We start from the raw sequence: 27412 nt of genomic DNA, 5'->3' as shown, positions 1-27412 counted from the left end.
ATAGAAAACTTTTTGCATTTTTAGATTTTTAAAAAATATTGTTCTGTACAATTTATAAGCTTTTTTGCCCATGGGGACCTCAATTTTGGTCCCCACGGTGACGCGAGTCCCCAGGTGTGCATTCAGGTTTAGGTCCCCACCTGGATATAAAAACATGTCCACACACACACACACGCACGCACGCACACACGTTATATTTATTATTGAATTCTACACACTTACAATAAAGAAACAACTGCAGATTTACTTTTTTTTATTTACAATTTATTGTTTTAACATTTAGATATAATGTTGTTTTAAGGTTTACAGTTTAAAAGAGGAAGATCTTTATCAACGGAAGAGGAAGTGCTCATTTCTCATTTGCAGTTGGCAGCGGGTGGCTTAGGGGTCAGGGTGCAATTGTGTCAGTGGGAAATTTTGAGATGAATTAAAGAAAAGATCCAACACGGAACTGTTGAAATGCGTCTTGGTTCTTATTTGTGACTCTGGACAACAAAACCAGTCTCATGGGTCAATTTTTTTCAATTGAGATTGAAATTGAGATCATCTGAAAGCTGTATAAATAAGCTTTCCATTGATGTATGCTAGGATAGCACAATATTTGGCCGAGATACAATTTAAAACCACAGAGTGCAAAAAAAATTGCCTTTGAAGTTGTAAATCAGAGGCGCTCTAGCAGGCTGTTGCAAAGAAGATACATGTTTGTTTTAACGCTCTCTAGTGGCTTACCGCTGTAATGACATTGTGGAAAGTAGATGAACCCGAAAGCTGAAATTTTAAGCTTTACATAGATACCAAATTTGAGTGTGCAATTCCCAAAGAGCCGGTGTTGTACCGAAATTCGACTCCCCGTGAGATTACGACTCCCCTACTTCTGATTGGTTCATTCACTTAGGATGCTGCTTTGTGATTGGTCCCTATCTCTAAATCCCGCCCCCACACCTAATCCTAACCCTAACCTTCGTAGGGGAAAACAGGGGAGTCGTAATTTGGATTTTGATACAACACCGGCAACAGCGAGCAAAATTAGTAGGCGTGTTTCTGGCCATTTTTGTTTGCGATTTTGCTGCATCCACTCACAAAACGTTTCGATATTTACGGTGGTAAATAAAAAAAAATCTTCATGATCTTTACTTAATATCCTAATGATTTTTGGCAAAAGAAAATCGATCATTTTGACCCATACAATGTTTTGTTGGCTTTTGCCACAAATATTCCCGTGCTATTTAAGACTGGTTTATGGTCCAGGGTCAGATTTGGAGATGTCTGTAGTGGATTTAGTGTCATAAAGCGGTTCCTTTCTGTTCTTCTTGGCTGTTACGCACATCCAAACGAAGATATAAAATCCTGTGAACAGACAGAACTAATTTCATGTTTTGGTTTTTATATACATATTCACAGCAAATCCATTTCTCAGATTAATAAATGCAATACATTTATGCATAGGGAATTTATGCATTATTCAAATTTATGAACCTTCACATCATGTTTATTCTAGTCTTGGTTTCAAAGAAGAAAGTGTTTGTTGAGTGAAATTTCACATCCTCTTATTTGAATGTGGCCAGCCAGTGACGCTCTCACATGAGTCACTATAACCCTACTGCACGGGAGTCCTCGCAAAACAGTACATTTATATATACATTTACATGGATTTTTACATTTAACCTCTTATCTGCACTAATCCTCAAAACTTTATTTCTTTTCATCAACTAATCGACCTTGTACTGCCTTATTTTCCACGCATTTTGCATTCCTTTACATTCCTGACATATTGTTTTCTATTGTTTTTTTTGTTGTTGTTTACCAGGAATCTACCTTGCAGTGAGTTTAAGATGCAGAACAGGTAGAGAACAGGTAAGTTTGTATATCCAGAGGTGAAGAAGACCAAACCCCACGTGGTACCCAGCAGACACATGAGACCCAGCACTGTGCCAACATCTTTCCACGCCGGCATCTTATGGTGTCTGTTGTCCACTTTTCGCAGCAAACAGATCTTTTTAGACACTGTGATCAGGATCCCTGTGTTGAACAGGAATAGGAGGGTCAAGTAGGAGATGTTTACGGCATAGTTGATGTAAGCTTCCGTAATCCAGCAACTGTAAGAAACAAAGCAAAAGTCCGTTTCAAACCTTGATGACCAGGTAATTGGATGTGCTACATTTAACTACATTTGTCTGAACGTTATTGTTCAAAGACTCACATTTTACTTGATGAGCCAGAATCTGAAAATGGCATCTCTTTGGTGCCATAGAAAGGTTTAGTGGCAAAAGGGATTAGCAAGCCTACAACAACAACTGCAGGAACTCCTGTCAAAAGGGCAAGATCACAGAATGAGCCATGCATTTTCAATAGCGCATTTATTTGAACACATGGTCTGGATGCTCTACAAAAACAGAATTCTTGCCTTATAAAAGCGATTATAAAGTAAGTGAATTAGGATCAGAAGTTAAAGTAAAACCATTAAAAGCATCCTTCCAAAATACCGAATTGTGTTTTGAGAAGCAATTCTTCCTGTATGTTAGTCACTGGCTGCTGTATGTTTCATGTTAATATAAGTTTCTCACCCCATCCAATCAGAGAGAGCTTGGCCATGTAGTGCTGGATGTAAATGTTAAACACTCTGACCAGAAGAAGGTAGAGGTGCAAAGCTTCAATGGCCATCCAGGTGAAACAGCACAGCAGACTGTAGTGTATCGCCACAGCGACAAACACACACACTCCGTCTTGATTTATTGTGGCAGCCCACTCGCTGAGCATAAAAGTGATGTTGAGGAGAAACAGAGCGGCACTCAGAGACACATGGATGCTCCTGGACACTTCTTTCCTGCCATTACTGTAAAACACACATAATTCTTATTGATAACAATTGATAAAAAGCATATGTCAGAACCTTGCACAGTTTAGTACTGCTCTCAAGAAGCTATAAGATATTAAAAACATTTTACATTTTACAACAATTTACTGACCTTTCGTATAAAAAAATGTACCATATAAATACAGTATGTGGATGTCTTTGCATTTCTATCTATTCTTTATACATATACATTAACCTAAACACATAAAGCTCTGAAAAAAATTAAGAGACCACACCAAAATGATTTTAATAGGTTTGCATTAAGAAAAAAAGATCACTTTTGTTTTATTCTGTGAACTAAAGACATTTCTCCCAAACTGGTCAAAAGATGCCATGTTTTCCGTCAATACCGCAAAGAAAACATGCTCATATTCAACACAAATGTTCACATGTATTTAGGAAGAGGTAAAACATTATATTTGATGAAATAATACTGATTTTCAATCACAATTTAAATGTCTTTCGGCATGCTTTTGGTCTTTCACATTGATTTTGGGGGAATTTATGTCTTTCGTGAGGCTTGCTTTTGTTGGAATTTAACAATTAAACCACGTTTAAATGCTGATTAAAGGCAAATTTGACGTGAACTTTGATTTTTTCCAGAGCTGTATATTTAAAAGCAGAAGGAACATTACCGGTCGACAATATAGGACAAGATGGAGCAGCCGCAAAAGAACGCAGACAGACCGCAGCCTATGTAACTAATTATTGACAGTATTTTCCAGTGATATTGGTCGATCTCCAGCTCAGTCTATTCAGAGAAACAGGGATGGTGTGAAATTCAAACAGTGTCAGCCATCAATCATTCACAGCTTCCTTTACTCAAGATTGATGGCTACATACTCACCAGAAGCACAGCAAATGGGGTCATGTGGTTACACAGACACTGCACAAAACTACTATTGATCAGTGTGGTGTTACAGCCAGTGGTTTTCCAGGTGTTTGTAGCTGACAATAAACAAAAAAAATTTATACAGTACATTTGAAGGACTAAACCATATAATTTTATACTTACAAGATCGTTAAATAAAAAAACATACCTTTCTCATCAAAGAACTGACAAGAAATGGTAAAGTTCTTGAACACCTAAACAGAATAAAAAAATGGACTTAACAAATGATGTATTTGGGAATTTTGAGAACATGAAGTGTACACACTTACAGTTGTCATATTGACTGGGAAATGTATTGCAAGTCGTTTGGCCAAATTCACAATGTCACGGTCAGGAACTTCGATCCGTATGACTTTTGACACAAGAACTACATTTCTCAGAGACTGAAAAAACATATTTGAGAAACGTCAAAACAACAACCACAACTGCTTTCTAACAATCAACCAGGCATTCAATACATTTTGAAAGGTGATGATTTGACCTTACCGTAAATTGTTCATCAGAACTGTAGGTAACTATACCAACTTTGGGCTGTTCCTTCGAGACATCTTGGAAAGCCTCCACTGGAATCCACGTTTCTATTTGAGTGCTTTGATCAAATAGCTTAAAAATAATAATAATCATGAATTCAGTATGCTAGTGGGTAGTATAAATACATTCTGGATAATAATCAAGGCTATTCATATCACGCCCTAATGAAACAAAATTATATGGAAATATACTGGAAGATATAATGAGTAAATGTATATAATGTATAAAATATAATACAATACAACACATATTATTTAATATGTTATTTAGTATTATTTAATAATAAATATATTGGAATCAAATAATGAATGATTGAACAAACTAAGGGTTTATATATAGGAAAATATTTTCTTTGCATAGGGCGGTTACTGTCAATACTAGTATACTGCAACGCCCTACTTTGTTTTTACATTTTGCACACAAATATAAATCAATATAGTTAAAGGTGCAGTTTGTAAAAACCGCCGCTAGGGGGCGCACGATCAAAACAACAACAATGCAGAGAAGAAGCGTGGAATGATGGGATCTGTTTTCTTCAGCTCCACCACTGATGGCCATCAGTCAGACGGGAACGAGAAATCATGTTAGCGGATGAGGTAAAGTTTTATAATTGTGGGAAATAATTGTGGTCCATACATAAGTGACTGCTCGAAAGAAGTTAGTGGCTTGCTAGATGCTAGACACTTCTGCATTTGTCAACGACACTGTTGTTAAGGCGGTAACAAAGTGTAACGCGGATTTGACGCCATTGCCAGGCGACTGCACAGCCCCGTGTCACTGTGTCACAATGGCGATTTTTTTGAGATATTGTAAGTACTCAGCTGAACAAAATATATAACACTAGCTTAGTGGTTTTTGGATATTTTACTGCAAAATTGTTACAAACTGCACCTTTAAAGGGATAGTTCACCCAAATATGAAAATCTTGTCATTTCAAACTTTCGTTCTTCTGCAGAACACAAAAGATATTTTAAAGAACAACGGTGGAACCCATTGCCATTTTTTTCAAATATCTTCTTTTGTGTTCTGCAGAAGAAAGAAAATCAAACAGGTTTAAAATGACAAGAGGGTGAGTAAATGATGGCAGAATTTTCATTCGGGTGAACTATCCCTGTAACGTAACCGCCACCAACAATTAGGTGGAATAAACATGAATGATTCATGTTATGAGTTATTCCAGAAACAATGTGAACGCAAGACATATGTGAGATTGGAGTCTTACAAGTGGAGCGGCGACTGCTACAGACTGGTTTGTCGTGTTCAAATCCATCTTAACCACACTCAAGGCAAGATCCTCACCACTGTAGATCTGGGATTGACTAGACATCTGTATAACGCTGTTTATGGCTTTCTTCTCCACCCTGCGTAGAGAGTAAACATAAAACCTTGTTCATAGGATCACTTTAACGAAGAGTCTTTAAAACTTTAACAAAGCATCAATTTACCTAGTGTAGTTAACGTAACCACTGAAGTTTCTTGAACACGATTTTTTTATATTTGGAATGTTGAACAGATCGTGCGGGATCTTCATCCGTTCCTCTTTTCTTTTCAAGAGATTATCTATATCGTTTTGCAAACATGCTATCACAGTACAAGATGAGTTACCATCTTCTGCGTCACCTGGAAGAAAAGGTAACTGCTAAGTAAAATACCAGCCTATGACCGACATTTCTCCCAACACTACGATGTAACTGGATAAATGCAATAAACGCTCATTTGTATATGGAAGATAACATATTGCTTACCTATGATAAAGTCCACTGTGGTATTTGCATCATTTTTCACATGTACAAACATTTTTTTTGATGTGGTGAAGTTTTCGTTTTCAAAGAAATTGTGAAAGGAACATTCAATATAGCATCGATAATCCCTGAAATTACAAGATAATCCCTTAATGGCGTCATTCACGATAATGTTGAGTTCTGCTGAGATGGAAAGCTCTATAGTGTCATTGTATCGTGTTAGATGTCCTTGACAGATAAGAAAATAAAAAAATTAGATGTTACAAACATTCCGCAAAATATCTTTCTTTTCTCTCATCATTTTCATTTTTCATCTCTTTAAATGTACCAAACGTTGTATTATTACAAATAAGTGTTTTTTAATAGTTACCAAAAGCTTGTGCAGGACCAGCTTTATTTCCATCTATGTTATGGATCACCACCAGAAGCAGTGTCATATATGCAACTCTGTGGAACAACTTTGAAACAAATGTTTTTTGGAGGTAAAAACACAGACGTGGAAATTACAGTAAACCAACAGACAGTAAGACCATCGCAGACAAACTGACAGTAAAATCATATCATTTTTGGTTATATATTAGTCAAAAGTTCCTTCATTCAATTAGCATTCATTTCATTTTAATCACAAGTCTCTCTATTTTAAAGTGCCTTAGTTATAAAAACACTCTTTACCATCAAATATAAATATTTTTCTGAATCTATACTTTGGTTTTACTCTACTTACCATTCTGCTTTCCATGGAAGTTGTGACAGCTAATGCAAAACTACTAAACAGTAGCCAAACTCAAATATTGTGGCTTCAGAAATCCCTCCCCGGCTGTACCGTTGGCCAAAGACAATGGGCAGTCTTGTTCTCACATTCATTTTACGGTAATCATTTGCATTTATATAATACTATAATGACCCATTTTGCTGTTTACAGACTACACAACGGCAAACGGTAAGAAATATCAACCCATCGGAAACATGCTTTGTTTATTACAAAAAAGCCCTATAAACGCATCATATCTTAATAAAATCTTTTCTCTGTCTGGGCAAGGATGCATCTGAGTATGTCTTGAGAACCCATTATCTGTTTTAAAGCATCTTGCTGATGATGCTGTAACTGCTTGCTGGTTCTAATTTTGACGTCTTCGAAGCGCCACAGCCTTCCTGATCTGAGGTTTGAATATGCAGAACCAAAGGTCAGCCGCGCTCACATAGCTAAAGCAAAGGAACACCAGACCCTGTCCGATGCCCAGCAGACAGATAATGCCAAGCATCTTTATTCGGTCTGTGTTTCTATCCAATATGCCTGAAGCTTTGAATTCAGGGATAGGATTCGAAACACACCTAAGTGAAGTAAAAACACCACATCAATGAGGTCATCAGAGATATAACATGTGAGAAACATAACAGACAGAGAGAGAGAGAGAGAGAGACAGAGAGAGAGAAGAAAACTAATACTTAAAACGGATTACAGGTAAAACTAAAATTTTAATGACAGACATACACAGACGGAACACTAATTAAGACATTTGAGTGTATTTACCTAATACAGAACAAGTGTTTTCTCCTCATTTAAGTTTAGACTAGATCAAAACACATTTATTTAGCTGTGCATTAACTAAATGCACTTTCATGTCCTTGCTTTCTTTCTGTTTTATTCTTTTAAATAAGTGTTTCATTGTTATTTTTTATCTTTTGTTATTTATTATTTATTTATTGTTATTTATCTGCCTCTGAAACAGAAGGATACTGGCCGTTTAGTGGCACTACTGCACTGCCTTGAGGAAATCAAGGCCTGGATGGCACTAAATTTCCTTAATTTCAACGAAAACAAAACGGAAGTTATGCTGTTTACGCCGGGTGGTAATTGTGAGTCTTTAGTCTTGGACGTTGGAGAGCTTAAACCACTTGTGAAACCCTATGTTAAAAATGTAGGTGTTATCATGGATTGTGACTTTAAACTGGATAAACAGATTAACTCAGTACTTAGATCTAGTTTTTTCCAATTGCGACAACTCACTAAGGTGAAATCTTTCCTGTCTCCTAAAGACTTTGAAAGAATTTTACATATTTTCATTTCGACTCGCCTGGACTACTGCAATAGCCTATAGGCGCAAGTCAGACTTCCATTTCCAGATTGCAGATGGTCCAGAATGCGGCTGCACGCCTGTTGACTGGCACACGTAAGCGGGAACATATCACCCCGGTTCTCGCCTCTCTTCACTGGCTACCGGTCCAGTTTAGGATACAATTTAAGATGTTAGTTTTTGCTTTTAAATCTCTCAATGGTTTAGCCCCTAAATATTTGTCCGACTTGATTAAGCCGTATGCTCCATTGAGAGCTCTTAGGTCTGCTGACCATTTACTTTTGACTGCCCCTCGGGCTAAGCTAAAGAGTAGGGGGGACCGGGCATTTGCAGTGGTGGCCCCGAAGCTCTGGAATAGCTTGCCCCTCTACATTAGACAGAAGCAGACACTTGCTGCTTTTAAATCTAGTCTTAAAACTTATTTGTATAGTTTGGCTTTTGACACTATATGAGAGCTGCTTCCATGTATTGATTTATTGTTTTTTATTTTATTTGACTGGTTTTATCATTGATATTTATCTTCCCATATGTATGTACAGCGCTTTGTTAAACACATGGTGTTTTTAAAAAAAGTGCTTTATAAATAAACTTTGACTTGACTTATTTATCTATTAATCTTAGGTAGGCTATCAAAGGTTTTCATATCAACAAACTAGGGATATAGACCGAATAATTTCAACTTGAATACTTTTCAGGTCTGATGTTAGGCCAACTGGGCCACGGACAAGCCTTCGTTTTCCCACACCGCAAGTGATAAGCGCTTTGAAACACTGCTGCAGATTCAAAGCTTTCACAGGCAGGCAGGATTGTGAAAGGCAGAGAATGATGAATCCATGCTGTTTTTAAAAATCGATCGATTGCATGATTAGATTGGTATATTGTGTTCATAAAGGATAGTGTGAAATATTTTACACGGTATGTTTTGAACCACTGTAGTTTTAGGTGCTCAAAGCCTTAAAACTACGCACTATTCACACTGTATAATAAATCCTCATTGGCAGAGGTGATGAAAGCCAAATCTGTTAACATCTGACATGTGGATGTCCATAAATATGTATGCATAGACCTCCTTTGCAGTAGGCTTGGCATTACATAGTGAATCCAAGTTATCTTCTTCTGTAGTGCTGGGTTTTCTAAAACACACATCAAGAGTAGCCTACAATACAATCAATATCTGTGCCATGTGAGATTTTTTTAAAGATAGAAAGCATTGTGCAAAAGTATGGAGCCAGAGATATGACAAAACAATCTGAATTTGAATTTCGTAAATCTGAATTATTGACAAGTGTTTTTTAACAAAACTGAATATTATATGGGAGTTAAAATAGTTTTGAATTAGATTTTGATTTCGAATTTGAATTTTTTTTACTTGAATATTGAACATTTGAAATTTAACACAATTGATTTTTTTTAAGGCAGAGTTTTATAGGCATGCATTTTCAAACAACATATTTTTTGCTCTGAATTCTTAGATTGCAAATATCCAGTTTTTTTAAAAATACAGCCTCACGTTTTCAAGATGAAGAAGAAATTCGGAACATCAAATTCAATTTTCTAAAATTAAAAACGCAGAAATTCAGATCGTACAGAAAGTAGGTCAGAGGTCGTCCACAGGGAAGAGTAGAAGATCTCGGAAAAGTCAAACGGAGCGCTTTGGCCACAATGGCCAGTTATTTGTTCTTATTATCCAATCAAACTCCAAACATGCTGTTTTGGAGAGTGGAACTTCTTACATTGCAATAAAAAGGATTTACATTTTTCAAATTGCGACCACGCCCACAAGACTACACGGGTTGATCGTTTGTTGTTGCTGCAGCATAGCCAAGCTCATACCGCTGCAATCTTAGGCAGCTGCCCGGGATGTGTGCGCTCACTGCCTGCGTTTTTGCCTGCTGTGCCTCCACTGTTTGCGCTCACTCCCAGCGTTTGCTGTTGGTGCTTTTACCCACTGTGTGCTTAGTGCACGCTCGCTGCTAGCTGCCCCACTATGCGCGCTGGCTTCCAGCGTTTGTGGGTGCATATACATTTAATATATTAGACATGTATACAATTTTTATAAAGAACGTTTGTGGGTCCTGCAAAGTCAATGACATACGTGGCACGCTGCAATAAAAGTTATGTACAACATTTAATGCTACAATAGAGAGAAAATGAATAAACTATGTAAGCTACAGACTGCATTTAGACTGAAATAAAAACTTTAATAAAAAATAGTGTGTAATAGTACTGTTGTCTATTCTTTGGCTAAAGGAATTTTTTTGTCAGTGCAGCCAGCATGCCAGTCGTAAACATTAATCATGTTTAATCAAATCTTATTTTCACTATATTATGAATGGAATTTGATCATAATGGCTGACAATGCCAGATATGTGTTCACAGCTAAAGACTGAACACAGACAAACAATGAGATAGAGAAATGAGGAGAAAAATATAAAAGCTATTGTTGTGTTATTTCTATGTACATTTTTTAAATGACAAAGACTGCAGTTTTAAAGTACTTTTATTCATTTATTTATATGAAGTACAAGTAGCAATGAGGTACAATTAAAACAAAAAGATTTTCATTTAGCAAACGAACACACCTCCATCTTAAGCTAAATATAGCCTACTTTGTCAACGCAAAATAAAAAAGCTATCAGTTTATGCGTTTTAGTGAATACAGTCTAAATGAAATAAAAATAAACACATTCTATCTACTATACAGTAGCCTGCAAAACGAACGCAGCAAAATGCACCTGGATATTAAGGTATGGCGTTTTCAGTCATATATTACTCAACATATTATTTATAGTGAACTATATCCACAACAAACTTACATTATATCCTGAGGAATAAATGCTCTCTTGTTATCATTATCAAAATGTTTAATCTGCATGAAACAGAAAGTGCATAACCATACAAAATCACGAACATCATGGTTGCTTTACTGACAAAACGGGAATATAACATAGATCGATAGATTTGTTGGTTCAGCAGAACGTCCAGTCGTTGAGTGTGTGGTGTAGTGGTCTGGCACAGCAGTTAGGTGTGTGCTCCTTTCTGACTGACAAAGACTGGAATCGGCTCTGGTCATAAGAAAAAATCTTTACGTGTGTTGTGTCCAGATTGTTTCATCTGGTCGTTAAATGTGTCCTGGATCAAAGTTATAGCATTTCAATACACTATTTTTTTATTACAAAAGTTATTATTTCAGTCTGTAGCTTACATAGTTTATTCATTTTCTCTCTATTGTAGCATTAAATGTTACACATAACTTTTATTGCAGCGTGCCACGTACGTCATGGCGGGTTTCCATCACTCTGGTTTTATTCGCATTTTGAAGTTTCGCATCAACGAGTGATGGAAACGCCAAATTTCGAATTAAAAACCCTTAATTCGCAAAATGTTTTTACGCTCGCTTGAGGTGGTTTTTCAGTTTTTTGCGAAAAAGGGTTAATGCGAATAATGGGAGATGGAAACGCATTTGCCGAATAAATTCCCCCAAAAAGCCACGTAACTGCACTATGAGACGGCGTAACCTGACTAACCAGAGAACTGATCTTGCGACACAGCATCAGAAATGTTGTTATGCTCATTCTTAAATGCCTGAGCAAAGTCGTCAAAGTATTTCTGTAATTGCCTCTTAGAACTGTCACGACTGTGTTTCCCAAACAGCAGACATCCACAAAAGCACCGCATTTATTGTGTTTCGTAATCGTCTGCTTGCGCAAGTATTATTCTATATGAAAATCATTATATTCAGTGGCTTCTCTTACTTTTCTTACTGATATTTAGTGGCAGTTTATTAGGAAGTGACGGTTGACTATTTGGATGGAAACGGTGCTTATTCGAAAATGTTTTATGCGATATTCCAATTTTGCGCATAAGCTAAATTCGCAACTTTGGATGGAAACCCGGCTATTGACTTTGCAGGACCCACAAACGTTCTTTATAAAAATTTTATACATGTCTAATATATTAAATGTATATGCACCCACAAACGCTGGAAGCCAGCGCGCATAGTGGGGCAGCTGGCAGCGAGCGTGCACTAAGCACACAGTGGGTAAAAGCACCAACAGCAAACGCTGGGAGTGAGCGCAAACAGTGGAGGCACAGCAGGCAAAAACGCAGGCAGTGAGCGCACACGTCCCGGGCAGCTGCCTAAGATTGCAGCGGTATGAGCTTGTCTATGCTGCAGCAACAACAAACGATCAACCCGTGTAGTCTTGTGGGCGTGGGCGCAATTTGAAAATGTAAATCCTTTTTATTGCAAGGCAAGAAGTTCCACTCTCCAAAACAGCATGTTTGGAGTTTGATTGGATAATAAGAACAAATAACTGGCCATTGTGGCCAAAGCGCTCCGTTTGACTTTTCCGAGATCTTCTACTCTTCCCTGTGGACGACCTCTGACCTACTTTCTGTACGATCTGAATTTCTGCGTTTTTAATTTTAGAAAATTGAATTTGATGTTCCGAATTTCTTCTTCATCTTGAAAACGTGAGGCTGTATTTTTAAAAAAACTGGATATTTGCAATCTAAGAATTCAGAGCAAAAAATATGTTGTTTGAAAATGCATGCCTATAAAACTCTGCCTTAAAAAAAATCAATTGTGTTAAATTGCAAATGTTCAATATTCAAGTAAAAAAAATTCAAATTCGAAATCAAAATCTAATTCAAAACTATTTTAACTCCCATATAATATTCAGTTTTGTTAAAAAACACTTGTCAATAATTCAGATTTACGAAATTCAAATTCAGATTGTTTTGTCATATCTCTGGCTCCATACAAAAGGAGAAATCAATAAATGCTGAAACACTAGAAATAAATTTCGAAATGGCATTTCTGTTTCATTCTCCGTCATACCTCCCTTTAACGCATATAGGCCTCTAAATGTTTAAAAATCTTGTTGCGTTCTTATAAATCGCATAAGGACCTAAAATTAGAACAAAATAAACTATTCCATAGCACTAACTACATTTTGAAAATCAATATAGACATATTTAATGGCACTCATTTTTATAAGTAATAGCTAATTGTGCGGTAATGATTAGCCTTACAAAAAAACTCAGAATAGAAACACTTATATTGAATGGTATTGAAAGATGTATCATTTATTTTAAAAAAAATACACTTAAGAAATCTGCAATTGTTTTGTATAATGTATCATCACAGTTGGACTGCTTTTACAACGTTTTATCAGCAGGTCTCACCAGCACGTGGTGCGGAAGCATCCAGTTAAGTTGAATAAAAACTTCGAAAAGCTTCGTTTCTCCCATCGCTATCTACCCGGCCACTCCTTTATGAAAGTCTGTAGCTCCTTTAAACACCATTTTAAAAGAAATAAATCCCTTTTTTACTAAAAATCCTGAAATGATCTGAGATTTTGAGGCAATAAATTGCCCTTAGATGTATAGTCAACATCTGGGAAAAGCATCAACATGACATTGGTGCAGTCAATATTTTCACAAAGTTTGATGGCACAAATAAGTTTTTTAATGCCTATGTGTATTCCCATTATACAGGGATGGAGCGGAGCACAGCACAGCAGCAGTCGAGAGCACTGGCCATCCTATATTCAGGTCAGTGGATGGATAACTAGCGTTTAAAAAATATATGGTTCCTACAACCTATTAAGCAGCTTGTTGTTTTTAAAACATGAGAATATTTTTTTTACTTTTTTATTTATTCCTCAAATAAATGGGTCAGGTTCTTTTGTCATCGCGCAGATCTTGTTGAAACACAGGGAAATCAGTCTTGTAAAGTCATCAGTTTCACTTCTTACTGCTTTATTCCTACGTGTACGGTTTTGTTTACTGCGGTTTACTGTTGAACATAACATCATGTAACAGCAGGAAGCAATGAGTCAACATTTCCAGAAAATTAACAAATTCCCTATTCAAATAGGCCTACTTTACATTTCGCATTTGGCAGATGCTTTTATCCAAAGCGACTTACATTGCATTATACTATACATTCATTCGAAGTATGTGCAATCCCTGGGATCGAACCCACGACCTTGGCGTTGCTAGCGCCCTGCTCTAACCACTGAGCTACAGGAAAGGACTTTAAATTGACTGTAGGCCTAATAAAAACAGAGTAACAGTAGTCTCTTTATAAATAAATCAAATTTATTATTTTTTCAGTGCTATATTATGTCAAAATTTGAAAGTAAACAACAGACATTCATGTAAATGTACTTTAACAATGTCACGCACTCAAGGAGGGACGAGAGCAGGTAACATCACAAAACAAATCTTTATTAGGAACTTCACAAGTAAGTTTTAGAAGTGCCGAAACTTAGGAGAACCTTCGCCCAAAAAAACAGGCAAAAGCTGAGAGTCTTAACTGTGGATAGTTGGTCTCTGTAGAACAAGTGGTGGAAGATGAATTCCAGAAAGGAATCCAAGCGGAAATCCCTAGAGTCCACTAAGCACGTGTCCCATAAGGTGAGGCAAGCAACATTGAGAACGGATGACTGTGAGCCTGAAAGTGAGATACTTATGTGTGTAGGCTGATGGGGAACAGGTGTCGTTCATTAGAATTCAGGTGAATTGGAACGGGTGCATGAAACTGGAAATCTGGTGTCTGAGGGAGATGTGGTTGGCGGGTCCGTGACAAACAAGAAGTCATATAATAAGATACTTTATTTTTAGCACTGCTAATTATATTGTTAATAGGCTCATCGAAAGCTTGTGAATGCCATGTTATTAAATCAACATTATAAATATAAACAAAACTGAATTTATATAAATAGAAATAACAGTATATTTACAATTTTTTGCGTCAAAGTTTAAAAGTGCACCTTTATTTTTTAAGAGGTGTAGGGGTTTTAGCTAACGTTATTATATTGATGAGCAAAGCTCACCAAATATGGTTCTCCACCAGATCTTTCAAGATCACATCCATGAAATGAGTTATTTAAAACATCAATTTCAGTCAAGGAATTAGTTTAGCTCAAAGGAAAATACGTATAATAATCGTGATCAAATATACATATTTTACGGTCTCTGATTACTAATATAAAGCATAACAATACTTGTATGCATTCGTCCAGCAAATGCCTCAATGATATATACTTTACATTATCTCATGGCCATAAGTAACGTGACTTTACCAAACAGGATTTAGAGCAAAGTTAGCGAATCGAAACAGTAGAAGGGACCAAGCTTGTGAGCTTGAATACAGAAAACCCATCACAAATGTATATATACGGTTGTTTATTAAACTCTACTCTACATGGTAAACAAAACAATGACGATCGCATAAAACAAACAAATACATGAAACACAAATGCGCTAGGAAGCGAGGAGAGAGAAAGAGAGAGAGAGAGAGAGAGAGAGAGAGAGAGGGCATGGCAGCGATTTCTGAACACCAATAAAAATCATCTTTAACAAAGAGGCACAGACTTAACGCAGCTATTCTATAAATAGAAACGGACTTGCAAGCTCTGTGCTGGACCGATACCCGTATGCACATGTAGAGATGGAATTGTTCAAAAGGTTTCAGAAGGCAGTCCTGCAGAAAGTTGTGGGCCTCGTGATCGGCCGCATGGCCTAGCCACGTGGCAGCAGAGTCCATTGTTCCTTCTTCTTCCCCAGTGGGGGTGGGGGATTCAGGGCAGTCTCCGAAGAGACGCCACGAAACAAGGGCATGCCCACCTGAGTTTGAATCGACCAATCAGAGTTGAGCAGGGAAGAGGTTCTTTGTCCACTTAACAGCTAATTTGCATCTTTATGACCTCCTGGCAACTTTACAAAATACCATTCCAAATGATAACATAATGAAAAAGAGAATGTTCTATGGTCACACAATATATGTAAACAAGGAGGAATTGTAAAGACAAACATTTATATATCAAATATGCTAAGGTTTGAATTGCATCAAGTCATGATTTATTCGGAGGTACGAATACAAACAAAGCCGAAATTAACTTGCCTATTTAACAATTACAGATTATTTAAAAATGGCAAGAGCGACAACATATAACATAGATATTTAGATTTAGATATATTTATAGAAAAGGACAGTTGAATCACACAAGTTCCTATTTGTCAGAGAAGTTTCTCTGGTTAGCCAAGTTTCAGATTAGACAGAGAGACTTCTCCCCTCTGCTTTGAAGCTTAGGAGTCGTAAAATATCCAACAGAGAAACGAAAGGTTATCAAAACTCTCAGTGAGAGGTTTTTGACTCTGGTCTTTTGATGATGGTATCAAGAAACCAGGAGAAAGGGGAGTGAAGGGGGTTGATGGCTCTTCTTTCAATGACTCCGACCATTTGGCTTATGCTAAATTCTCTACAGAGGACAGCGACCTGTCTAGAGCACTGTCCACAAGCACCTTCCACATGGCCACAGGCTCTGACAAAGCCCTTTAATATTTCATTTAGCAACTTAAACTGTAGGGTAAATAGTGAAACTATAGTGAAATGCCTTGACCTATTTTAAGATCGATTTATCAAAAAAACCCTGTTGTTGTGAAAAGTGGTTTTAGGTTTCAGGAATTCTGCTTATAATTGTCAGTGGTGTCCACAGTGAATGTAGATTTTTGATCTGCTTGCTGTTTTTCAGGCCTTGCTGTCAGACACATCCACAGAAAGATGTAAAACCCTGCCAAGAGAAACAGCAATATTAAAATTTTCATTCTAACTATGAATGTGCTAAAAATGTCAAGGTTTAATTGAATACACAAACTGATTTAATACATAGCTTGAAACCGAACATATTTTTCAGGGTAACCCTACCTTGCATCGAGTTCAAGATGCAGAACAGGTAGAGAATGGGGTAGTTTGTATATCCAGACGTGAAAAACACCAAACCCCATGTGATACCCAACAGACACATTAAGCCCAGAACTGTGCTGACATTCTTGCAGACATTCACCGTTTTGCTATTTTTGTCAGCTTTACGAAGCATGAAGATCTTTAAGGAAACTGTGATCAGGATTCCGGTGTTGAACAGGAATATGAAGGCAAAGTAGGAAATGTTCACCGCATATGGGATGGGAGCCTCTGTTGTCCAGCAACTGAAATGACGAAATAAACATTGATATTAATTTTAATAATTACAGAGATGTGGGGCACTTAATGTTAAATGAGGAGTGAAAGAAAACAGCTCTGTGTGCTTTTTGCAAAGTAAATCTCAATGCATTTTACATTGAAAAATATGACCTAATAGGCAGGTAAACATACAAGTGAACCATTTTCCACTGTGTCTCTGCTATAGGCTGTTCACCCCCCAAAAAACGAAAATTCTGTCATCACTTTTGTCATTTTAAACCTGCATGGCTTTCTACTGCAGAACACAAAAGAAGATATTTTGAAGAATGTTGGTAACCGAACCACGAAGGTACCTATTGACTTGCATTGGTTTTGTGTCTATACAATATAAGTGAATGTGTGCCACCATTGTTCGGTGACCAACTTTCTTCAAAATATCTTCTTTTGTGTTCTGCAGAAGAAAGAAAGTCATACAAGTTTAAAATAACAGGAGTGAGAGTAAATTATGTTTTTAAATCACTTTAAAGCATTTGCAACATAATGCACATTTTCATCTAGAGCAGTATTATAATGTTTGGACTTACATTTCGTTTGTTTTATTGGCATCTGATAATGTGATTTTTTTAGTACCATACAAAGGGTGACTGCTAACTGTAAGTAAACCTCCAATTAGAATAGCTGGGACTCCTGTCAAAAGGGCAAGATCACAGAACGAGTCGCATTTCAAAAATCTTTCGCACAATTCTCTTTATCATAACTTTCTCTACTGTAACCGTTTCTGCAGGTTTCATGTTTGGATGTATTTCTCACCCCATCCAATCAGAGAGAGCTTGGCCATGTAGTGCTGGATGTAAATGTTAAACACTCTGACCAGAAGAAGGTAGAGGTGCAAAGCTTCAATGGCCATCCAGGTGAAACAGCACAGCAGACTGTAGTGTATCGCCACAGCGACAAACACACACACTCCGTCTTGATTTATTGTGGCAGCCCACTCGCTGAGCATAAAAGTGATGTTGAGGAGAAACAGCGCGGCACTCAGAGACACATGGATGCTCCTGGACACTACTTTCCTGCCATTACTGTAAAACACACATCATCTATTAGGACTATTTGTTTGACACAATGGGGTCCGAAAGTCACATTACACATTTTTTAAGTCACTAATGTAAAAAATAATAATACAATGTTTGTACAGTGTGCAATATTAATTATTACTATACTAAATAAATAATTTCATAAGGAATAATGTAATTCAGAGATCGCAGATGATACGCATTAGTTTAAAAATGTAAGAAACTGCACCTGTTGATAATAAAGGTCAATATGGAGCAACCAGAAAATACAGCAGATAGACCGCAGCCTATGTAGCTGATGTACGACAGGATTGTCCAGTGCTCTTCATCTGTGTTCTTCAACTCAACCTGTTCAAAGTGAATGAAGCACAAAGGGAGTGTTTATGGGGGTGGAGTACATCACTGAATATTTCCAGCAGCTACCTTCACTCATTTATTAATGAATTGGATAGAAAGCTTTTGTAGGTTCTCACCAGAAGCACAGCAAATGCAGTCATGTGGTTACATGAGCACTCCACAACATAATCTCTGATGTTTCTGGTGGAACAGCCATGATCTCTCCAGATAGTATCTTGTAGGTAAAATGAAACGAAATAAAAGAAATGAAGTAATGAAATAAAAATCCATATGTATTAATGTCAATGCCATACAGAAAAAGACTTCACGATTGTTTTGTTCCACAAAGACACAGTTTCTTTAGCATCCATACCTTTATCGTCAAAGAACTGACATGAATAATTGTTGCCGTTGTTCTAAAAAATATCGAAAACAAACAAACAAAAAACAGAATGAATAAGCATATAGATATCTGAAAAGTACTATCAGATGTTACTTACAGTTGTCATATTGACCGGGAAATGTATTCTAAGTGGATCGGTCAAATTCACAATGTCATGTCCAGGAACTTCAATCCGTGTGACTTTAGATACAATAACTGCATTTTCCAGTTCAAGCTATTAAAATGACAGTAAAAAAATCTCATGAATTCACTGGTAAATCGTTTAGATTTAAATGATTTTATAAGAGTGTAATTTTAATGATTGTATTTTTACACCAATGGCAAACACATTTAACAGTCTAATAAAAGAAAAAATTGCTCACGGTAAATTGGTCGCCAGAGTCGTAAGAAACTACACCAACTTTGTGCTCTTCCTCTGAGAAGTTTTGGAAAGTCTCCACCGGGATCCATATCTGTGCTGCTTGCGTATCATTAAATAGCTTGAATGAAAGAAAATGAACATGACATTAAATGACATGACATCAAGTTACAGGAAGTCACTAAACTTTTTTTTGAAGAAAATAAAGTTGAATGACAATTTGGATTATGTACTGCAGTGGTTCTCAACCAGAGGGGGCGCAGAGGTACTGCAGTTGGGGCTCGACGGTTCCCCGAAACCCCAACCTTTGGAACTCGAACGCGAATGTACGGAGGAACGCGGTTGCAAATTGATGTTCTGTCTGAAGCTGCTCCCGGCCGCGCAGACTCATTGTATACGTAGGTCCTGCGCAGTGCAATTTTAGGCTGCGCACAAAAGCATAATATCTACAAAGTAGGCAAACGTCCACTCAGAAAGCAGCAGCAATTACCTCTACAGTACATCATCTTAAGAAATAGGTAGATCATATAAGTATGTTTGTATTTCAGACTGTAATTTCAGAATAAGCGCAAGTCTCTCTCTCTCCCGATGAGTTCAGAGTGCACGTGAAGGGAGTGGCGTGTAAATAAAGTGCCTTTTCATATATTTCTGCTAGGGATGGGCGATACCACATTTTTTTGATTCGATACGATACCGATACTTTTTCTTGAAATGTTACCGATACTGATGCTTTTATAAAATAAAAATCTAATTACAATAATAAAAAAAAAAATGACATACTTGTACTGGCTACTAATAACAAATTTATTAAAAAAGCCATTTAAACAATAAATAAAGTGTTGAAACAACCTTCTTACAAAAATATTGATTAAATAACATAGATCTTAATAAAATGAACAAAAAATGTGCATATTTTCACTGTCTTCTTATTTTTAAACAGGCCATTTTTCTTAGGCTTTAACATTCTTTTTGTACTATTACATACAGTATTTAAAAATATATATATATTGATTAACTAGCAAAAATCTTAATACAATTAACAAAATTACAAACGACATAAACTGTGCAAACTTTCATTTGTGTTTCACTTCAATTGCTGATTAAGAATTCCTAATGTTTCAATTGTAGATTGGAGTTTAAGAAAAGCAACATGTCAACATCTCCTCTGTTTGATGCGGAAGTGTGCAATGCATGCGTGTTGTGTATGTGTACGTGCCTGAATATCACGTGACCACGTCGCTCGCGCTGCGCAGCGGGAGACCGATCCGTGTGAGACGTCAAACTGCCGCGAGAGCTACTTTCATAACATAGCGTCACTGATCGGCATGCGCAGAGCTAACAACATTTACTTATGCTGAAACTATTAATGTAATTAACAAGATAATCGATACTTTTCAGAAAATATCGATACCTAAATAGCAGCTTTTGAATATCGATGTATCGATACTGCAGCATCGATGTGCACATCCCTAATTTCAGCACTTGTACCACTGTTTAAAGCTGTTGACCGTTATTAAAGATGTGAAGCTCTATTTTCGACACGCAAATGAATACTGTAAACCGCATCTGTATTATAAACTGCGAATAAACTCTCGCTCGTGTTAAAATCAATGAAACGAGCACCGTTCTCGTGAGCTGTCAGATTAATCCTTTTGGAATAATTCCCAAAACACTACAATTTTGTAATGGTTTTAATGCAAAAATCTAATGGTTCACAATGGCATTTTAATGGAAACCATTAATTTCTGTGATGGTTTCTTTTATTAGCGGGTTGTTACATTTATAATCTGATCTCTTCAATCTGTCATATACAGCTTTATATATAGCTTATATATATATATATATATATAAACTATAACTAACATATTTCACACATTTATCTATCCTCAATGTACAGTATGGGGCGGGGGGAGGCGCCATTTCTTTAAATGGGTTTACGGGGGGCGTGGCCATGAAAAGGTTGAGAACCACTGGTGTACTGTAATGGTGAGAGAAGATACGTACCATTGAAGCGTTGATTTGTATAAGATCATCTGTCGTGTTTACGTCTATTTTAACCACAGCTATGTCAAGATTCTGAAGTATCCAGATCTTAGTTTCATTAGTAGAGGTTATGTTGATAATGTCAATTATAAATTCTGTCTCCTCTCTGCATAATGATGATATTAACAGTGGTAAAATCAAGTCAACACCATGATCATGCATTTTTAGATTTTTAAAAACAGTTGCCACTTACCTGTTGCGATCTTTCAAATGTGTCTTGTTTTTGGAATGTTCTGGATTCTTGGGGTCATTTAACCATTCGATCTTTTCCGTGATGGAGAGGCAATTGGGTTTTGGGTTGCAGTTATGTTGTTTATTAGTATTTGATCTTCTCCCATCATATACCTGATTTGGCTTTGATGTAGTTGCTTATGTAAAATATAACGTTGTGTCAAAATAACATCCCACATAAGCACACAGTAACTGTGTCATTGAACTGCGTTCTAAAATAAGAGTATTGATCATTTTTGGTCCTTTTAGGAAATATATTCATGACAAGGATCTAATCTAATAATCTATTTAAGAACTTACCAGTAAACTTCTCTTGTTTTGTTGTTGTTGATTTTTGTTCTGCACCAAAGATCAAAGCCATATATAGGAAGTGTGTCATATATTCAGCTCTGTGGATGAATTCATAATACATACAAACTATATGAATATATATGTTGTAATATAAATGCCTATCAGTGCTGGACAGGTTTTTTACATAAATTTTTTTTTAAAACCGACTGTATTCCTTAAAAATGTATTTCTGATCCTCTGATCTAGCCATGAAGAATATATATTTTAAATATCTTATAAAAATAGTTATATATATATATATATATATATAGTAGCCTACATATATCTAAACTATCTTTATATTAAATAGCGTTTATAGTTTTAGAAACTTATAAATTCAATTACACAATATTTATGTTTTTTTAACTTAGCACTTTATACATCGATGCAGATTTAAATCTTTTGAGCAAAAAAACCCTAATTTATAACGTTGTTTCACGGTCAAAACCTTTAAGCTTCTTAACCGTTTCCATGGTGACTCGTGAAACTGTGATCCATTGGCAATGTCTTCATGTTGTTCCTGTGTGCGCGCGTTAACTCTGGGTAACTGGAACCAACATATCCCGAGTAAGCAAGGTTTGGGTTAATCAACCCAGAGTACAAGGTTTAGCTGACGGTAAATTAACCCTGCTTTCTGGAATGCACCCCAGGTGGAGAAACAGAGGCAGGGTCGCAGGTGATTAAGCTTATAAAACATGATTATGTCATTTGTTGTTCATTTTATTAAGGTTATAATTTATATTAAGGTTGCCCTGTTATAGAGGTCTATTAAGCACTCAGTCATATACAGCAGCTTTAACAATGTAGGCATAAATATGTATGTATATAAAAAGTAGTTTTTAGCCAGACTGTAGATGGAGTTGAACATACAGTAGTTAATACGGAGTTGGTTATTGTATATTCTGGTGTATTACTAAGGAAACTGATCCTGCTGTAGACAGCAATAGACAGTGTAGCAATGAGAGTGACAACAATGAAGAACAGCGTAGATAACTATTTTAAATAAAACCATTTTAAGTATTGATAAAATATTACATAGTTTAAATAAGTCAAGTAAACTTAAAGGACAATGAGGCTCTGCAGACCAGTTTTATGTCATAATTTACGCCCTTGCTTAAAAATGTAAATATTTAAAATAAAGTGTTGTTTGTCATTTTGTTTTCTATTAGAAAATGTTTTAAATATATTCACGTGTATGCTAGTTTTTCACTCACCCAACCATTTTCTCCTTGAAAGATTGATGGAAGTAGTGTAGCTCCGTGAGGCAACTTTGTAACTAACACTAACTAATTTTAAGCGAACAATTGAACACAAATCTTGTGGCTTCAGACACACCCACTGAGCCACTCTAAACACATCACATGTTTGTCAGCAGTAAGGTTAACATGCAATGTATATGTATCTACATTGCATGTGGTAGTATCATCATGATATATTACTGTATATGATATAAACTTTTTATGCCTAAAATAGTATTTTAATGATATGTTTAATAACATTACCTGTCTATGTTTTTCTAACGCAATATACTGTAGGATATATACAAATGGTTTAATTTTATTTCACAGAAAAGTTAACTAAGCAATACTGCTCTTATTTATAATCTTCACATTGCCTTATTTTTGTTATCGAGCAAATTATTAGGATTGTTTTAAATGTTGTAAAAATGAAACCTTTTTTTACTTCTACTTACTGTAAATGAACTTGTTGTATCTATATGCTGATACCATCACTGTATCCCTCAAAAAAAGGTGCTATATAGCACTAAAAGTGGTTCTTGGCTTGTAATCATGGGATAACCACTTTTAGTGCTATATAGAACCATATCTTGGTGCTTCAGCGGTTCTCGGTTCTATAGTAGCTGAAGAACCATACAGGGGCTTAACAGGTTCTTTATTCGGAAACGGTGCTACACTGTAAATTCTAATTAGTTCAGTTTACTTAAAAAAAAAACTTTGGAAACCGATTGCCCTTATTTTTTCAAGTTAAACTTAAAGGGACGATTAAAGTTAAGTTAGTAATCAGCTATAAGTAAGCAGAACAAACTTTTTCTAAGTAAATTAACTAATAAATATCAAGTGAGTTTAATATTTCAATTTCAGTTAATATACTCTTTTAAGGTTAGTAATGTTACTTAAAAAATGATAGTAAGCCTACTACTTTAATTCAATTTAATTAACTGTGATATATTAATTACTGCAAACATCCTAAATACTAGTACGCTTGAAGTTTATTCTTTCATTTTAAGCTACGACAACTTAAAAAAATATGTGCAATCGGTTTCTAAAGTTTTATAAAGTAAATTGAACATGTTTTTTTAAGTACAACTGATACAGAAGACACAACACTTGTCTGACATTCTCAACTGTTTATTTATCAATAAACAGCAAGACAGATTGTCAAGAACATTACAAATAACTTGTAAATGCAGTTCTGTCTGAACAGACCTCTTATACCTCACTGTAAAAAAACAATTGCACAGCACCATGCAGACAAATATAGGCCTTAAAATAAACGTTCGGCTGTAGAAACATTCAGTTATAACTATAATACTGTAAGCTATTTGTAAGAAGAACTGAAGCCAATGTCTATTAAAAGTAGTACAATTATAAAATGCCTAAAATATAGACATTTGGCTTTAGAAATAGTTCAATTTAAACCATAACTGAACCAAAAGCAAAACCAGTGCTCTCATGAAGTCAGAAAATAAGCCTGAAATACAGTGTAGGTTTAAACTTTTGCACACTTAAATTAGTGCAATTACAAAATAATCTAACAAAAATATTTAACAGGTAGCAGAGGCATTTAGCTAAGAGCTGGTTGGCAGCGGAGGCATTTAGCTAAGGTTTAGCTAAAAACTGTTTTTTAAGGGTTTGGAGTTTGGGATTAAGATTCTTACCTCCCAACAACAGAAATACCCTCTGAATAAAATCAAATGAGTTCCTCATTGTCTTTGGGTAGTCCAAATTTAGAGCATAGATTAAAGCAAAGAGGAGACATACAGCATGTGGCAAGTTTGGGACATCATCCACAACAATTCTTCCCTCCAGAATGATTGCCCTTGATGAGTCAACATTGAGAGCATTTGGAGTTTGGGCAGGCGTATCTTCAGGTAAAACTGTGAGCAGGCCAACATCAACTCCACTTAAGTCAACATCTACATCTGAATCCTAAACATACAAAAAAAAGGAAATGGTGAGTTTCTTTTCACCTTAAGAGAGGGAGAGCTTTGGGCAAGCAAGAATCGTGATGCCATGTAACCAAGCTTTTAATCATGACTGTCAAAGAGAGATGATAAAATATATAGTGAAAGAGTTACAAAACATATTTAAGACGACAATGATTTAACCACTGACCATTGGTGTATTATGACCTGTCACTAAACTGCTCCTAAATTCTCACCATAACATGCCTTGAGATTACATGCCTTTCTGAATTCTTAACTTTACAGAACTTAAATACTAAATGTAGTTATTATCTACTCATGCTATTCAGTTCTCTTATGGTTTTCTTTGTTTATAGGAAACAACAGATTTTATTATTTATGTACTTTCAATTGCAGTGTATGGTACTTTTCAAGCTCCAAAAGTCACAAACATTTCATAAAATAATTTAAAATAAAAATTCTGTGTTCTTTTGAAGCTTAATATATAGACACCATATACTGTCACAAAGGTGAGTAAGTAATGACTATATTATGATGATGATAGCATTTAGAAATTCAGTGTTCTGAACCAATTCTTGTTATGGATGACAAATCATATTTAAAGCTTTAAATTAGTTCAAAGTATATGTTGCTGATGAAGACAAAAGTCTGTGCACATTTAAGGTCAACACTGGATACAAATGACCAATGTGTCAAATCAGATTTTTTTTAAAGGAATAATTTACCCAAAAATGAAAATTCTGTCATCATTTACTCACTCTCAGATTGTTCCAAACCTGTATAAATTTCTTTGTTCTGCTGAACACAAAGGAAGATATTTGGAAGAATGTCAGATCTCATCCCCCATTTACTGCCATAGTAGGGAAAATAAATACTATGGGAGTCAATGGGGGATGAGATCTGACATTCTTCCAAATACATGAATGTGAATACCTTTGAATCAACCTGACGCAAAATGTCATGAAGCGTTTTTACCCTGATTTCCTCCTTTCTTTCGGAAAATTTCAATCAAACGTGCAGAGTGTGTGTCCAATGATGCGTAGAACTCGGATCTCAAGATTTTTCCCAGATATGCGACTGAATTCTGCAAAGATCTAAGCACAAACAAAAATGGTTATTTACATTAAAACAAAAGTCATTTATGCTGTAAAGAGAAAGAGAAAACAAACCTGATTTTCAGTAAAAAGTGCTGGCCACTTCTCCAAAATTTCACAAACAGGAGGTTCTGAATGAATGATTTCCTTTCTCCTCAGGGCAAAAGTGCTGTCCATCTTCTGGCCAATCAGGCTCATGTTCCGGGTCCTCTTTTTCATTTCCTCTTGAAGTTCTACTCTTGTGCGTTCTTGACTTTCTTCATTCTCCCCATTGGGAAAGTTTGGCAAGAAATTTAATTTAAACCGTCTAGGTTTTTTAATGCCTTTCTTTAGCATGCTGTCCATTGTTGCACCTCTCTTTCCCTCAACAGCAACATCACTACAGCCAGATTTACGCAGTTTAGTTCGGTAGTTGGCCATCTTAAATTTCAGGCTGTTTTTCCAACCAGCTGAGCCTGTTGAGGAGCCTGGTTCACTCAAACATGGGTGTGCTTTGACGAGCGCTGCTGCAACTTGGGCAAAGTCTTCATCTCTTGGATATGCCTTAAAGTTGTACATAGCCCCTGCAAGTGTTTCCAGTATATCATGTTTAATGTCTCTTGCAACATTAAGATAAGTTGCATCTTTCATAATAGTGAGGTTTCCATGACGGAGACGGTATTCAACGTTTACAGAAAATTTGGGGATTTCAAAATCCTCAGGCCACTCACTCTGTCTTTCTGCAGACAACTTCTCCGATGTATCAGAACCTGAGAGAATTGCTGTGTCTGCTTGACTTGAAGATGGAGATGTGGATAGAGGAATAATTTCAGGGTTGCCCTCTCTGGCAAATCATTAATGTCACTGACTAAAATCTGGGTCTTCATATTGAACATCGAAAGAATATGAGACCTGCAGCTTCTCTTGCAGCACATGTTTCAAGGCATCGACATCAGATCTGGAATGACTACTTTTCGGATGTCACCATCATGCACGATAATTGAATGAATTCTGGCAAACCTGAACAAGATCCAACTGAAACCACCATGTCTGGGCAATACTTCATGCCATCAATGGTAACACTGGGTGAAACAAGAACTGTGCTGCAATTAGGACTCCTCAGACGCAGATATTCTTGAATGTTCTCAGGGAAGGCTGTTACAAGTGAACTAGTGACCCTATCCATTTGTATGCCTGGTTTGAAAAAGGAACTTGCATCCATGTGATAGGCTATTGTCATTTGATGCTTCTTGACCAGCATTAGGGGAACATTTTTAAAGTTTTGTGCATCCCGTATCACTTTCTTAAAAAACGTATGCTTCCCTTCAAAT

The 27412-nt window shown here is 36.3% G+C and overlaps 2 protein-coding genes and 1 long non-coding RNA gene across 5 annotated transcripts; all 3 read right to left on the bottom strand.

Annotated features, from left to right (window-relative positions):
* Nucleotides 1-243: 243 nt before the first annotated feature.
* Nucleotides 244-6809, bottom strand: LOC130557552 (adhesion G-protein coupled receptor G2). Of its 3 annotated transcripts, XM_057339409.1 has the most exons (14): nt 6744-6781; nt 6390-6477; nt 6023-6247; nt 5723-5897; nt 5500-5638; nt 4233-4349; nt 4016-4129; nt 3895-3940; nt 3702-3802; nt 3490-3605; nt 2565-2833; nt 2201-2306; nt 1816-2096; nt 244-1347 (listed from the first exon to the last, which is right to left on the bottom strand). In XM_057339409.1, the coding sequence occupies exons 1-14, from the start codon at nt 6756-6758 to the stop codon at nt 1238-1240; spliced, it is 1902 nt and encodes a 633-aa protein (XP_057195392.1). In that variant the 5' UTR covers nt 6759-6781; the 3' UTR covers nt 244-1237. The 3 variants fall into 3 exon arrangements, with proteins under 3 accessions (XP_057195392.1, XP_057195409.1, XP_057195401.1); XM_057339426.1 differs by lacking the exon at nt 6390-6477 and having other exon boundaries at nt 6023-6147; nt 6744-6809; XM_057339418.1 differs by having other exon boundaries at nt 6023-6147; nt 6390-6805.
* Nucleotides 6810-15287: 8478 nt separating this feature from the next.
* On the bottom strand, nt 15288-23098 carry LOC130557284 (adhesion G-protein coupled receptor G2-like). The gene is made up of 13 exons (XM_057338948.1): nt 23057-23098; nt 21813-21901; nt 21475-21649; nt 21243-21387; nt 19243-19359; nt 18978-19094; nt 18851-18893; nt 18615-18712; nt 18371-18489; nt 17879-18147; nt 17653-17755; nt 16814-17094; nt 15288-16679 (listed from the first exon to the last, which is right to left on the bottom strand). The coding sequence occupies exons 1-13, from the start codon at nt 23062-23064 to the stop codon at nt 16567-16569; spliced, it is 1677 nt and encodes a 558-aa protein (XP_057194931.1). The 5' UTR covers nt 23065-23098; the 3' UTR covers nt 15288-16566.
* Nucleotides 23099-24234: 1136 nt separating this feature from the next.
* On the bottom strand, nt 24235-26632 carry LOC130560713 (uncharacterized). Its single transcript, XR_008963736.1, has 3 exons — nt 26178-26632; nt 25984-26102; nt 24235-25012 (listed from the first exon to the last, which is right to left on the bottom strand). It is a non-coding gene; the product is annotated as an uncharacterized LOC130560713 (long non-coding RNA).
* Nucleotides 26633-27412: the final 780 nt, after the last annotated feature.

The sequence above is a fragment of the Triplophysa rosa genome, linkage group LG1 (genome assembly GCF_024868665.1).
Source record: "Triplophysa rosa linkage group LG1, Trosa_1v2, whole genome shotgun sequence".
NCBI classification, from domain to species: domain Eukaryota; kingdom Metazoa; phylum Chordata; class Actinopteri; order Cypriniformes; family Nemacheilidae; genus Triplophysa; species Triplophysa rosa.
This window is presented reverse-complemented; position numbering and strand designations above follow the sequence as displayed.